The 12311-nt window shown below is 54.5% G+C and overlaps 1 protein-coding gene across 1 annotated transcript; it reads right to left on the bottom strand.

Moving 5' to 3' along the window:
• Positions 1-2228: 2228 nt before the first annotated feature.
• LOC309400351 (beta-1,3-galactosyltransferase 5-like) lies at positions 2229-11686 on the bottom strand. The gene is made up of 4 exons (XM_081968783.1): positions 11553-11686; positions 10808-11413; positions 7452-7943; positions 2229-2386 (listed from the first exon to the last, which is right to left on the bottom strand). The coding sequence occupies exons 2-4, from the start codon at positions 11397-11399 to the stop codon at positions 2358-2360; spliced, it is 1113 nt and encodes a 370-aa protein (XP_081824909.1). The 5' UTR covers positions 11400-11413; positions 11553-11686; the 3' UTR covers positions 2229-2357.
• Positions 11687-12311: the final 625 nt, after the last annotated feature.

Here is a 12311-nt window from a genome sequence, read left to right as displayed (position 1 = left end):
AAGAGGACTAGAAACTTGGTTACTAAGTATTATTGATTTTTATTTAGAATAGGTTTTATTTTATTTTATTTGATTAGGTTATAAGGATTTAATGTTATTGGATGATATTGGAAATACCTAACAAAATGCCATTATGTGATTATGCTTTAAACTTTGGAATTTTTTTTACAAAAGAATGTTAAAACAATTGTGGTCAAATGAAAATTGAGGTATCAGGATAGTAATATCTATAAATATATTTGATTTAAAATATATGATTTGATATGTATTATAGGAGATGCAGGAAAGCTTTTTGTAACCAATTGACACACTTTCCATAGTATGCAAAGAAAGAGGATTCTTTGTGTTGTATTTGTGTTTATTCGAAAATAAAATAAAAAAAGTTGCTTTTCCTGCACTGACCGACCTCTGGAGGAGCTCAGAAACACTCGTTTCTCCCTACGCAACCTTTTGTTCCCCCCCCCCCCTTTATAAATTAATTGATGGTTATGACACCACGGGCATCTTGGCCTCCTCCCCTCTGGCCCTGCTGGCTGGGGCAATTGTGGGGGTTGAAGTCCACAAGTCTTAAAAGTTGCCAAGATTGGATGCCTCTGCTCCAGAGACCGCATGGACCTGCAAGCATTCACACAGACCCTCCTGCTTGGGAGACATTTTTAATAACAGAATATGGGGAATGGGCTTTGAGAAATGTGAGTCTTGGCCCTCTCTGGTTGAAGGAAGCCAGTGCCAATGGGGGGGCATCGCCTTTCCCAACTCCAGTTGACCAAATCCGTCCTGGGTGAAGGGCGGTGTGTGTTGGGCACAGCGGCTCCTGCGTTCACTTGGGCCACCCCTACGCGGAGCCCCGGAGCTCCTGCCAGACTGCCTCCATCCTCTCCATGGGGATCCCGTGGACCACCAGGGACTTCTGGTAGAAGGTGAGGTGGTCCTGCATCTTCTCCCAGGCCCGGAAGTCTCCGCTGTGTTTGTGGGGCAGCTGGACGGCCAAGGCAAGGAAGCCCCAGTAGGCACCACTGAGAGGGAAGGTGGGCAGCCAAAGGGAGGCCTGGTAGAGGGCAGGCAGGGCAGCGCCGGGCACCAGGAAGCCCTTTTCCAAGGCGAAGTGGGGGTAGTGGGCCAGGGGGAAGAGCAGGAAGGGAATGGCGTCCCGCCCAATCCTCTTCACGGCAGGGTGGTAGTGGATGTGGCCGTGGATGAAGTGGGAGGCGTTGGGCGTTTGCCGGAGGAATTTCGTCAGGGCCACAGGATTCACAAAAACGTCGTCCTCCCCTACAAGGAGAGACCACTGCAGTTGGCGGCCACGTCTCGGCCTCTTCTGGATGTGCAAAGGAGAGAAAGCAGAGGGCCCTGGCGTCTGTCCTCGCCCCATTTGGGGGCAAGGAGGGGATGGTCTGTGCCCCCTGAGGGGGCTGCAAGGACTGTGGCAGGAGTGTCCAGCCTTGGCAACTTTAAGAACGGTAGACTTTGACTCCCAAAATTCTCCAGCCAGCTTTTACTGAAAACAAGATGTATTACATCTACTGCATTCCCACTATCTATTACGAAACTTAAATAAAAAAATACAATAATGTACTTTAGCCACATTTGTTCTTCTCCTATCCATATTGTGGTGGGAACCTTTGCTGGCTGGGGAATTCTGGAGTTGAAGTCCACAAAGTTGGGAAGGTTGGACACCCCTGGACTACGGGAAAATGCCTGAAAGATGGACCTCCAATGGGTTTTCCCCCTCAACCTCGGTGGACACTGAGCAGAACTAAACTGGGGCCATCTCCAAAAGGTCCTAAGGAGCTCCAGGGTCTTCTGGAGGGCAAGCAGGGAAGCCCACTCTGCCCTGGGCAGCTTACCTTTGAAGACGAAGGCCGCCCACTGGCAGTGCCCGTGCACCCACTGGAGGAAGCAGCGCTCCTTGAGGGACAGGTTGCTATGGGACTCCACGAAGGTCCACATCAGGATGTCGCCGAACATGCGGCTCTCCTGCGCCACCAGCTCCAGCTGCTTCTGCTTGGATGTGGCCCCCAGGAGGAAAAGGGGCTGCAGCCGGAAGCCCCCCACCTCCGCCGCCTGGGCCCAGGTACGTCGCAGGGTGGCCCTGCTGCCTGTGGAAGCCAGATGGGATTTGATGGCCAGGAGCAGCAAGGGGACTCCGGAGGGTCCCTGGCACAAGCCGTCCGGGGCAATCACCTCCTGGCACCGGTAGAGCTGCAGGTGAGGGTAGAGGCTTCGGTAGACGCTGTGGTTGAGGTAGAAGGTGAAGGTGTCATCGGCCAGGGCTGGGATGGGCTCAGGTGTTGCCTGGGGGGCCTGCCACTTCCTCAGGGCAGACGTGAGCAGGAGGACGGCTGCCAGCCCCAGTGTCACCCACCGGATGGAGACATGGCTGAGCCTAGGAAACGAGGCGGAATTAAGGCAAGACTGTTAGCACGAATGGGGCCCAAGAAGCCAGAAATTGGTGCTGCCACCCACACCCAGCGCCCAGGGGCACTTAGGGCACGCAAGGTCTCAGGAAACGGTGGGCACCACAGTGCCCATCAGAGGCAGCGATGGCAGCTGGGAAGGCCAAGCCCCCCCCCCACACACACACATACATACACACAGACCAGGCCCTGCCCGGACCCCTCAACACCCTCCAAAGGAAGCAACAAACCTCAAACCTTAAAACCACATTTACGCATTAGGCCAGGGGTGTCCAAACTTGGGAACTTTAAGACTTGTGGACTTCAACTCCCAGAATTCTGGGGAATTCTGGGAGTTGAAGTCCACAAGTCTTAAAGTTCCCAAGTTTGGACACCCCTGCATTAGGCTGTTTAAAAGGAAACGGATTGGAACTGGTTCCCTTTGGAAAATGATCAAATGAGAAACTTTCATAATGTTTTATGACTTTGGCGCATGGCGGGTCCTGTACAAACCAGGATCAAGCAAGCTGACATTTCCAATTATTTCCCAAACAACGGTTAAAAATGTCAAAGCTTTTTAATTTTCATTTCACAATGTCCGTAGCCTGTTCCCCCTCCCCACCCACCCCGAGCAAAGAAAATCGGGGGGGTGGGGGGTGGGCGGAGGGGGTGATAAAAACAGAGAGGGACAATAACACTCCAAAATTAAAAATACCCAAAGGCTACACCCAGGTGCAACTCCTCCCTCCATTGCCAAATCTAATCCATTTAATCTCTGGCCAAACTCAAAGGCCGGGGAAGTTTTTACTTTAGTTATCAGCAATTGAATCACTGTAATCTAAAGCAAATAATTGTGACTTTTGCAATCCTAGCCACTGATGGATGGCCGGCTGAAGGGAGGGCTCACCCCTGCCAGCCCCACAGGCAGCAATCCGGCCCCAGAGATTTTCCTAGGAGGGATTTTTCCCCAGCCCTTTTCTCAAGAGAGACAAGGAGGCAGCTTGATGTGCAAAGGAAACCATCCCCCCCCCGGCCCAAAAAAAGGGAGCCGGCCTTCTCCCTGCCAGAGTCCTCCAACCCTCCCGCAAATTGCATGGGGCGAGGGTGGGGGGCTGAGGGTGGGGGCCTTTGCAAGCACCCAATTGGAGCTGCCCTCCCCCCCCAGGCCTGGCTTGGGTGTATGTGTGTGTGTGTGTGTGTGTGTGAGTGTGTGTGTGTGTGTGTGAAGGGGGTTTGCAAGGCCTCAGACCTTGGGCCCCATGGCTGGCCAGCCCTTCTCCCCCTTTGTCCCGGGGAAGCCAGCCCTTCTCCCCACCAAAGTGCACCCACTTCCTGGGCAGCAGCCTCCTGCAGCACCTCCCGGGAGCCATCTTGGGGGAGGGTTTCCCCAGGGAGCCCTCCCCCCCCTCCCCCACCGCCACCAAGATGGCCGCAGGCAGGCGCTGGCCTTGGCATCCCAGCCCCACCCCTGCAGGGGACTCTGCTGCCCATCATCCAGCACAGGGGGGGGGGGGGGAGCAGAGATGCAATGCAGCCGGGGGCGGGGGGGGGCAGACAGTCCCTTCAGTCGGGGGTCTGATCTCACTTAGAGTGGGCTGCAAGGTGAAACCCCAAGCCCCCAGACCAAATACGGGCTTCAGAAAGCACCAGACCCCCCACCTCCCCCCCCCCGGCTCTGTCTGGCTCACTTTGCCCCCCCCTGCACTGAGCAGTTCCAGTGCCCACCTGGGAGGTTAGACCCCCCCCCCCTTGGATAAGACCCCCAATTGAAAAGTTGCCAGGATCCTGGCTGTTTCCACCAGGTGGGCTGCATTCCTATGGGGCTGCTCTGGAAAGGGGGCTAGGCTGGAGGTGGGGGAGCCCCGGAGCTTGGGGGGGGGGGGGAGGCACACGACTGGCTCTCATTCTCATCAGACTAGCAGGAAGCAGGTGGGGAAACTTGGGGGGGGGATGTGACGGGCATTGTCCAGAGCCAGCCTGAAATCACTGATGGAATTGACTCCTGATGTGGGGTCCAGGGGGAGGGGGGGTGGGGGGTGAAGAGGAAAGACCCCTGGATGAGTCAGGCCAGGCTGCCTCAACCTCCCGGGGATGGGAAGGGTCCAACTCCTGGAACCTGGGATGACCCAATTTGGAGGGGAGGGGGTTGTAAACACCACACCTCCCCTTTGCAAGAGGATCCCACTCACCACACACTCTATGGACACAGGCCACGTCCACCCCCCCCACCCCTCCAGGATTCCTGCCGGCTCTCAGATGAAGCATCCCACAGGGTCTCTCAGTTGTGGGAGGTGAGCCAAGGCAGGTGGGTCTGCCCCATCTCCCCCCCCCACGATAAACCCCTTTCCCTCCCTCCCAAGTGCCCCCATGGCATCTCCTGAGGATGGGGCGCTTTCCTTCCTCCCCCTTCCCAAGCAGATCCTCTGGGGGCCCCGGTGTGCCCATGGCAGCCGGGACAGGGGTCACAGGGGAGGGCCAGGGGTCACCCTCCCAAAATACCCTCCGAGAGCTGAGCTGCCCTCTCCACCTTCCTCCTTGCCATGAAGGGCACCTCCGTCACCCGGAGCAGGGGGAGTTCTCCGTTCTAAAAACTGCAGCCGAACAGGCTGATCTGCCTCGCGGTCCCTTCCCAAAGCAGGAACCCAGATCGGGAGGGCACAGAAAGGGAGAAAGTGGGGAATGCCCAGCACAGCCTCACACCTGCATGTGTCAGTTCCTGCTTCTTCGCCTGGCTGGCATCCTGCCATAAGACACAGGAGAGGCGGGCAGGAATTGGGGAGGGAAATGTGCGAGCATGGAAGGGAGAAGACAAACGTTGACAAAAAACAGGGGTCTCCAACCGCCTGGGAACAGAATGCAAAACTACATCGACAGGCGCCAGACATCCAAGGAGTTCCCAAAGCATCAAAAAGGCATCCTATTGGACACTGAAGAACTGATCGCGGGGGACGGGGATGTTGAAAAAGTGTAACCGTTGCAGGTGAATATTCAGATCCAGCTTTACTTTTGCTGCAATCACTTAACTTTAATTTAAAAAAAACCTATCACTTCAATACAATACAATACAATAGTAGAGTTGGAAGGGACCTTGGAGGTCTTCTAGTCCAACCCCCTGCCTAGGCAGGAAACCTTATACTGTTTCAGACAAATAGCTATCCAACCTCTTCTTAAAGACTTCCAGTGTTGGGGCATTCACAACTTCTGGAGGCAACTTCTGTTCCACTGATTAATTGTTCTCACTGTCAGGAAATTTCTCCTCAGTTCTAAGTTGCTTCTCTCCTTGATTAGTTTCCACCCATTGCTTCTTGTTCTGCCCTCAGGTGCCTTGGAGAATAGTTTGACTCCCTCTTCTTTGTGGCAACCCCTGAGATATTGGAAGACTGCTATCATGTCTCCCCTAGTCCTTCTTTTCATTAAACTAGACATACCCAGTTCCTGCAACCGTTCTTCCTATGTTTTAGCCTCCAGTCCCCTAATCCTCTTTGTTGCTCTTCTCTGCACTCTTTCTAGAGTCTCCACATCTTTCCTACATTGTGGTGACCAAAACTGAATGCAACTATTTCAAGTGTGGCCTTACGAAGGCCTTGTAAAGTGGTATTAACACTTCACGTGATCTTGATTCTCTCCCTCTGTTGATGCAGCCTAGAACTGTGTTGGCTTTTTTGACAGCTGCTGCACACGGCTGGCTCCTATTTAAATGGTTGTCCACTAGGACTCCAAGATCCCTTTCACAGTTACTACTACTGAGCAAGGTGCCACCTATACTGTCCCTGTGCATTTCATTTTTGTTGCCTAAATGTAGAACCTTACTCTTTTCACCATTGAATTTCATATTAGATAGTGCCCAATGTTCAAGTTTGTCAAGATCCTTCTGTATCTTAAGCCTGTCTTCTGGAGTGTTGGCTATTCCTGCCAGCTTGGTGTCATCTGCAAATTTGATGAGTTCCCCATTTATTCCCTCATCCAAATCATTGATGAAGATGTTGAAGAGTACTGGGCCTAAAACAGAGCCTTGGGGTACTCCACTGCATACTTCCCTCCATGTAGATGCAGTTCCATTGAGGACTCCACGTTGAGTGCGGTTGGTCAGTCAGTTACCAATCCATCTGGTGGTGATGCTGTCCAACCCACATTCTTCTACTTTATCTAGTAGTAGGTTATGGTCTACCTTATCAAAAGCCTTACTGAAGTCCAAGTAAACTATATCGACGGCATTCCTCTGGTCCACTAATTTTGTCACATTATCAAAGAATGTAAAACTTCAATCATATGGAGTCGAGGAGGGTCTTCCTTTCCTAGCAGTCTAAGTTGGGGCAAGGCTGACAGTATGGCTAATTTTTATGTCCGCTTCGTCACAGTGATGTGTTTTCTAATTCCTGGGGGGGGGGAGGAGGCAGTGGCCACTCCTGTCCTGCTCATGTGGCAGAGTCCCAGGAGGGTAGAGGAAGACCCACTTTACCAGTTCAGGAGACAAGACCACCAAAGGTTGGAGAACACAGGTTTATTGTGCGCACAGGTTCAGAGCATTCGCATGACAAATTCTGAACCCTGGCCTACGCTCAAGTGTTAACTTATATAACTTCCACGCGTCTTAGCTTTGCCGAGGCATTGCCCTCTAACCACTTTCATCTAAGTACCGCAGGTTAAGAGAGTTAAAGCAGGGATGCAAGAAAGGAGAAGCCGTTTCTACAGCATATTCCGTCTGGGTGGGTGGGTTACACGGGTGGGCCTTTACCTTACGCCACCTGTTACTTTTGGTCCACATCCCTTTGCACAAGCCTCACGGTCAGTTACAGGATTTATTTTAGTACATAGAATATTCACCTATAGGCTGCATTAAGCATGTTCTTCTTCCTGCAAGCAGAGTTTAGGCAGGTTCCCTGCACTTTCCAGAAGCTTCCTTCACACGCAAGCAGTTCGGGGTCTCAGCACTAAAGCATTTTATATTGTTTTTATAGCATTAGTGCCATTCTACCTCACCAGAACCACCTGCCTGAAGTGGACCAGCCTTCTGGTCAAGGTGCTTGTCCGCCCCGCCCGGAGGCTACTGACTACCCGTTCCATCCACCAGCCGGGCGGGAGGCCCGTTCTGTCTGCGGGCGTCAGAGTCCTTTGTGGGGCTCCCCAGCTGCTTCCAGACTTCCTCCATCCTCTCCAGGCTGACCCCGTGGATGGAGATGGAGTGCTGGTAGGCCGAGAGTTCGTCCTTGGGGATGCCCCAGACGCGGAAGGCCTGGTCGTGCCGGTGGGGGATCTTGGCCGCCAGCGTCAGGAAGGCCAGGTAGACGTCGTCCAGGGGGAAGACGGGCAGCTCCAGCGAGGCTCGGTAGAGGGCAGCCAGCCCCTCATGCGACATGATGAACCCCCCTCCGGAGGCAAAGTTGGGGTACTGGTCCATGGGGTAGAAATCCCTCGAGACGGCGTACTTGCCCCCCCTCACGACTGCCGAGTGGACCCGGATTTGGCCGTGGATGAAGTGGGAGGCGTTGGACGTCTGGCGGAGGTAATCGGTCAGCACCTTGGGGTTCACAAAGAGGTCGTCGTCCCCTGAAAAGCAACGTGGCATTTCGTTCCGTGGGGGGGGCAGATTGCTCCTGCGCTGGTCCTCACTGTCCAGCTGGTCAGCCTTCCCAAAGGAATGGCCTCAAGGTGGAGCTTTCGGGCTCTGGGACCAAAACCGGCCAGGTGGGGAGGTCAGAAGGTCAAAATGGGAGCCTGTCCCCCCCCCGAATGCTCTTGCAGGTGAAAAGGGGCGGGGCTTGATCCACCAGGTGCATCCACCACCTTGGCTTTCTCACCCCCCCCTCCCAGCAGGTAGCTCTCCCCCCTGCTCCCCAGTGCCAGATGGGGGAACGGTCAGTGTGAAGAATTCAAATAAAAGTTCCACTTCTCCGTTGATCTCAGGATTTGGGTCCGGCTTCAGCCGCCAGTCAGCCAGGCAGAGGAAGCGTCCCTCGGGAAGCAAATGTGCCCCACGTTGACTTACCAAGAAGGGCGTGTCTGTGCAGGGGTGGGGGTGAAATGGAAGCACCCAGTGAGCATGTGGGATGTGCATTGAAGTACCGACAAAAGGCCAAAGTGTGAGGGAGAGTTTATAGCTTAGATTGCAGAGGGAAGAGGTGAGATTAGGAAAGAAGAGGGAAAATAATGCAAACAAAAGAAAGCAAGAATGATTTAAGGGCCTGGAGGTTAAACACACAAAGATTGCAGGAATTGGGTGTGTCTAGTTTAATGAAAAGAAGGACCAGGGGAGACATGAAAGCAGTCAGAATAATAGAATAACAGAGTTGGATGGGACCTTTTAGGTCATCTAGTCCAACCCCCACCCCCACCCAAGCAGGAGACCCTACCCCATTTCAGACAGATGGCAGTCCAATCTCTTCTTGAAATCCTCCAGGGATGAAGCTCCCACAATTTCTGAACAACATAATATTACAATAACAGAGCTGGAAGGGACCTTGGAGGTCATCTAGTCCAATCCCTACCCAAGCAGGAGACCCTACCCCATTTCTAAAAGAAAAGAAAAAAGAAAGAAGGAAGGAAGGAAGGAAGGAAGGACAGAATAACAGTTTGAAGGGACCCTGGAGATCATCTAGTCCAACCCCCCACCCAAGCAGGAGACCCTACCCCATTTCTAAAAGAAAAGAAAAAAGAAAGAAGGAAGGAAGGAAGGAAGGAAGGAAGGAAGGAAGGAAGAACAGAATAACAGAGCTGGAAGGGACCCTGAAGATCATCTAGTCCAACCCCCCACCCAAGCAGGAGACCCTACCCCATTTCTGACCGATGGCAGTCCAGTCTCTTCTTGAAAGCCTCCAGGGATGAAGCTCCCAAAACCTCTGCAGGCAACTTCTGCTCCATGGGTTGATTGTTCAGAAAACATCTCCTTATTTCCAGGCTGAACCTATCCTGATCAGTTTCCATCCATTATTCCTTGTCTGGCCTTCAGGTGCTTTGGCAAACAGCTGGACCCCCTCCTCTCTGGGGGCAGCCCCTCCCTCAAATATTGGAACAGTGCTATCGTATCTCCCTGGTCATGATATCAGTGCTCCAATATTTGAGGGGCCACCACAAAGCACCTGATGGCAGGGCAAGAATTTGGTGACCAAAACTGGATGCAGGACTCCAGGTGTGGCCTTACTAAGGCTTTACAAAGTGGTAATAACCCCTTGCCTGGTTTTGATTCTCTGCCTCTGTTTATACCACCAAAGATGGCGTTGCTCTCTTTTGGCTGCTCCTGCTTTAGGACTCCAAGGTCCACCTCCCAGTTCCTGTTTTGGAGCCAGGTCTCACCTAATCTGTCCCTTAGACCTTTGTTTTTTTCCTGCCCAGGTGGAAATCTGCTTTGATAAAGACTGGCAGACGCCTTATGTCTGTAAGTTATCACAACGTCATACCTTTCAGCCTATTTGTTCCTATTTGATGTTCTAGCAACCTAATTATTTGGTATTATCATAATTCCTTCTCTCTTAATTCATATCAATTTAAATGTAAATATTGAAAAGATAAGAAGCCAAACAGCCCTGGATAAGAAAGAACAAAGGGAAGACCACCCAGAGCAGAAGTTTAGGGCCCTTCAGTCACCTGGCTGCCCTCTGCCTTGGCTAGGGGGCCGTTTTCCCTTTCCTTCTTAAGTGTCCTCCCTTTCTCTTGGTTTTGGGGAGCCAGAAGGGAAAGAAAAGAAACAACTGATGGAAACTAATCAAGGAAAGAAGCAACCTGGAATTAAGAAGAAACTTCCTAACAGTGAAGACAATTAAACTTTGGAATGACTTGCCACCAGAAACTGTGGGCCCTCCATCTTCAGAGATTTTCAAGAAGAGGCTGGACTGCCACCTGCCTGAAAGGGTACGGGGTCTCCTGCCTGAGCAGGGGGTTGGACTAGAAGACCTCTGAGGTCCCTTCCTTGGTCTACATTCTTTGAGCTCTGCAGCACACCTGCTTTCCGTCAGCTTTCTCTCTCCGAAAGGGGGCTGCTCACTTTTGGAGACTAATGTGCCTCCCCCCACCCACCCCTCTCACCTCAAAGGCCCACAGCTGAGGAAGGGAAGGCCTACCCCAAGGATGAGATGACACAATAGGAGACCCTCCCTTGCAGGGCAGCCTTATCCCAGGCCTTCCCATAGTCAACCCTCTCTTACCTTCAGACCTGCTCCCTAGCGCTGGGTTGGGTGTTTCATCCCCCCCCCTCCACCTGTATTCCAATTGACCTAAAATTCACCCCTTTCCTGTTTGCTCACCAGGAATGAGTTCTCTTCCAAGGAAAAGAGATCCAGGTTAATCCTTTCTGGGTTCAGACACCCAATTAGTCTACAGCCAAGTTGCAGGAAGTGGCGGGAATCTGCTTCCAGATAGACGGAGCTCAGGGCATCGTGCCAGCAGAGCCCCACTGGGGTGGCACCTTGCCCACTTACCTTTGAAGATGAAGGCCGCCCGCTGGCAGTGCCCGTGCACCCACTGGAGGAAGCAGCGCTCCTTGAGGGACAGGTTGTGATGGGACTCCACGAAATCCCACATCAGGATGTCTCCAAAGGCGCGGCTCTCCTGCGCCACCAGCTCCAGATGCTTCTGGTTGGAGGTGGCCGCCAGGAGGAAAAGGGGCTGCAGCCGGAAGCCCCCCACCTCCGCCGCCTGGGCCCAGGTGCGTCGCAGGGTGGCCCTCCTGCCGGTGGAAGCCGGGTGGGATTTGATGGCCAGGAGCAGCAGGGGGAGGGCGGAGGGTCCCTGGCACAAGCCATCCCGGGCAATCACCTCCTGGCACCGGTAGAGCTGCAGGTGAGGGAAGTGGGCTTCGTAGAGGCTTCGGTTGAGGCGGAAGGTGAGGGTGCCATCGCCCAGGGTGATGGTCTCTCTGTGGGTGGCGGTGGAGGGGGCAGGGGCGCTGGGGGCCAGCTGCTCCTTGGGCCAGCTCAGGAACAGGAGGAGGGAGGTCAGGGTCCCCAGGGTCAGCCCCCAAAGCTGGCAGGCTCTGCGCCTGGTGACCTGGGGGAGGGCGGAGGGGGCCATGGGCAACTGAGAACCTGCGCAAAGGGAGAAGAAGCTCTCTTTGAGGAGAGACCCTGAGGCCCCCCTGGGCTGCAAGGGTCAGGGGTCTCCTCCCCCTCCCTCCCTCCCTCCTCCTTCTGCTTCCTTCCCTTCCGAGACCCTGGCTTCACCTACCTGGGACCTTCGAGGAGGAGGCAGGGCTCCTTCTCCGGCTGCCTTGTCTAGGTCTCCAGCCCACTCTTCCTCCTCCTCCTCCTCCTCCTCCTGAGCGCCTCCTTCCTTCGCCTTCCGACCCTTCCCCAGGAGGAGGCTGGGCGACGCTCCCCTTTGACCAACCGGCGCCAGCCTTTCCCTCCCTGCCCTCCAGAAAGGGAGCCGGGCTGGGGTCTGGGTGCCCCGAGGGGCGGGAAAAGCCCGGGGCGGAGGCTCAGGTGCTCTTCGGGAACTCCGACGGCGCCTTTCTCCGAGCGAGCGGCTCCCGCAGAAGGGCGGCTGGGCAGCGGGAGCCCCGCAAGTGGCTCACCCGGGGAAGAAGAGCCGGCCATTGGGGGCAGCGCGTGCTTCGGACGGCCTTTCTCCCCTGCGGCCCTCCGGGGTGGGGGTCGGAGGAGGAGGAGGAGGAGGAGGAAGGAAGATGAAGATGGAGAGGAGGAAGAAAGGAAGAGCGGGAGAAGGAAAATCTGGGCACCTAGCTGCCTCCTAGACCCGAGGGGCGCTGCCAGTCCCGGGACTCTCTGCCCCCCTCCCCTCCGCCTCTCAGATCCTGGGGCTCACTCTCCCTTCCCCAGTCCCAAGCAAAGTGGGGGGGGGGTCCGAGGTCCAAGCGGGCGGGGGGGGGGGGACTCTTCTGCATAAGCCGCCCCAGCCGCGTCTTCGCGTGGAGGCGCAGCCGGGTGGATGAGCGGCGCTGCGTCCCCGGAAAGAAACCGTTGG

This window comes from Natrix helvetica (genome assembly GCF_964273705.1).
Source record: "Natrix helvetica genome assembly, chromosome: W".
In the NCBI taxonomy this organism is placed as follows: domain Eukaryota; kingdom Metazoa; phylum Chordata; class Lepidosauria; order Squamata; family Natricidae; genus Natrix; species Natrix helvetica.
This window is presented reverse-complemented; position numbering and strand designations above follow the sequence as displayed.

Bases quoted from the DNA above. Each gene is read 5' to 3' on its own strand.
- LOC309400351 (XM_081968783.1), bottom strand. From the start codon at position 11,399: ATGGCCCCCTCCGCCCTCCCCCAGGTCACCAGGCGCAGAGCCTGCCAG. The intron at 7,944-10,807 runs GTAAGTGGGCAA...GTTGCTTTTCAG, and splicing joins GGCGGCCTTCATCTTCAAAG to GGGACGACGACCTCTTTGTG. The intron at 2,387-7,451 runs GTAGTCAGTAGC...CTCGTTTCCTAG, and splicing joins CCGGCTGGTGGATGGAACGG to GCTCAGCCATGTCTCCATCC.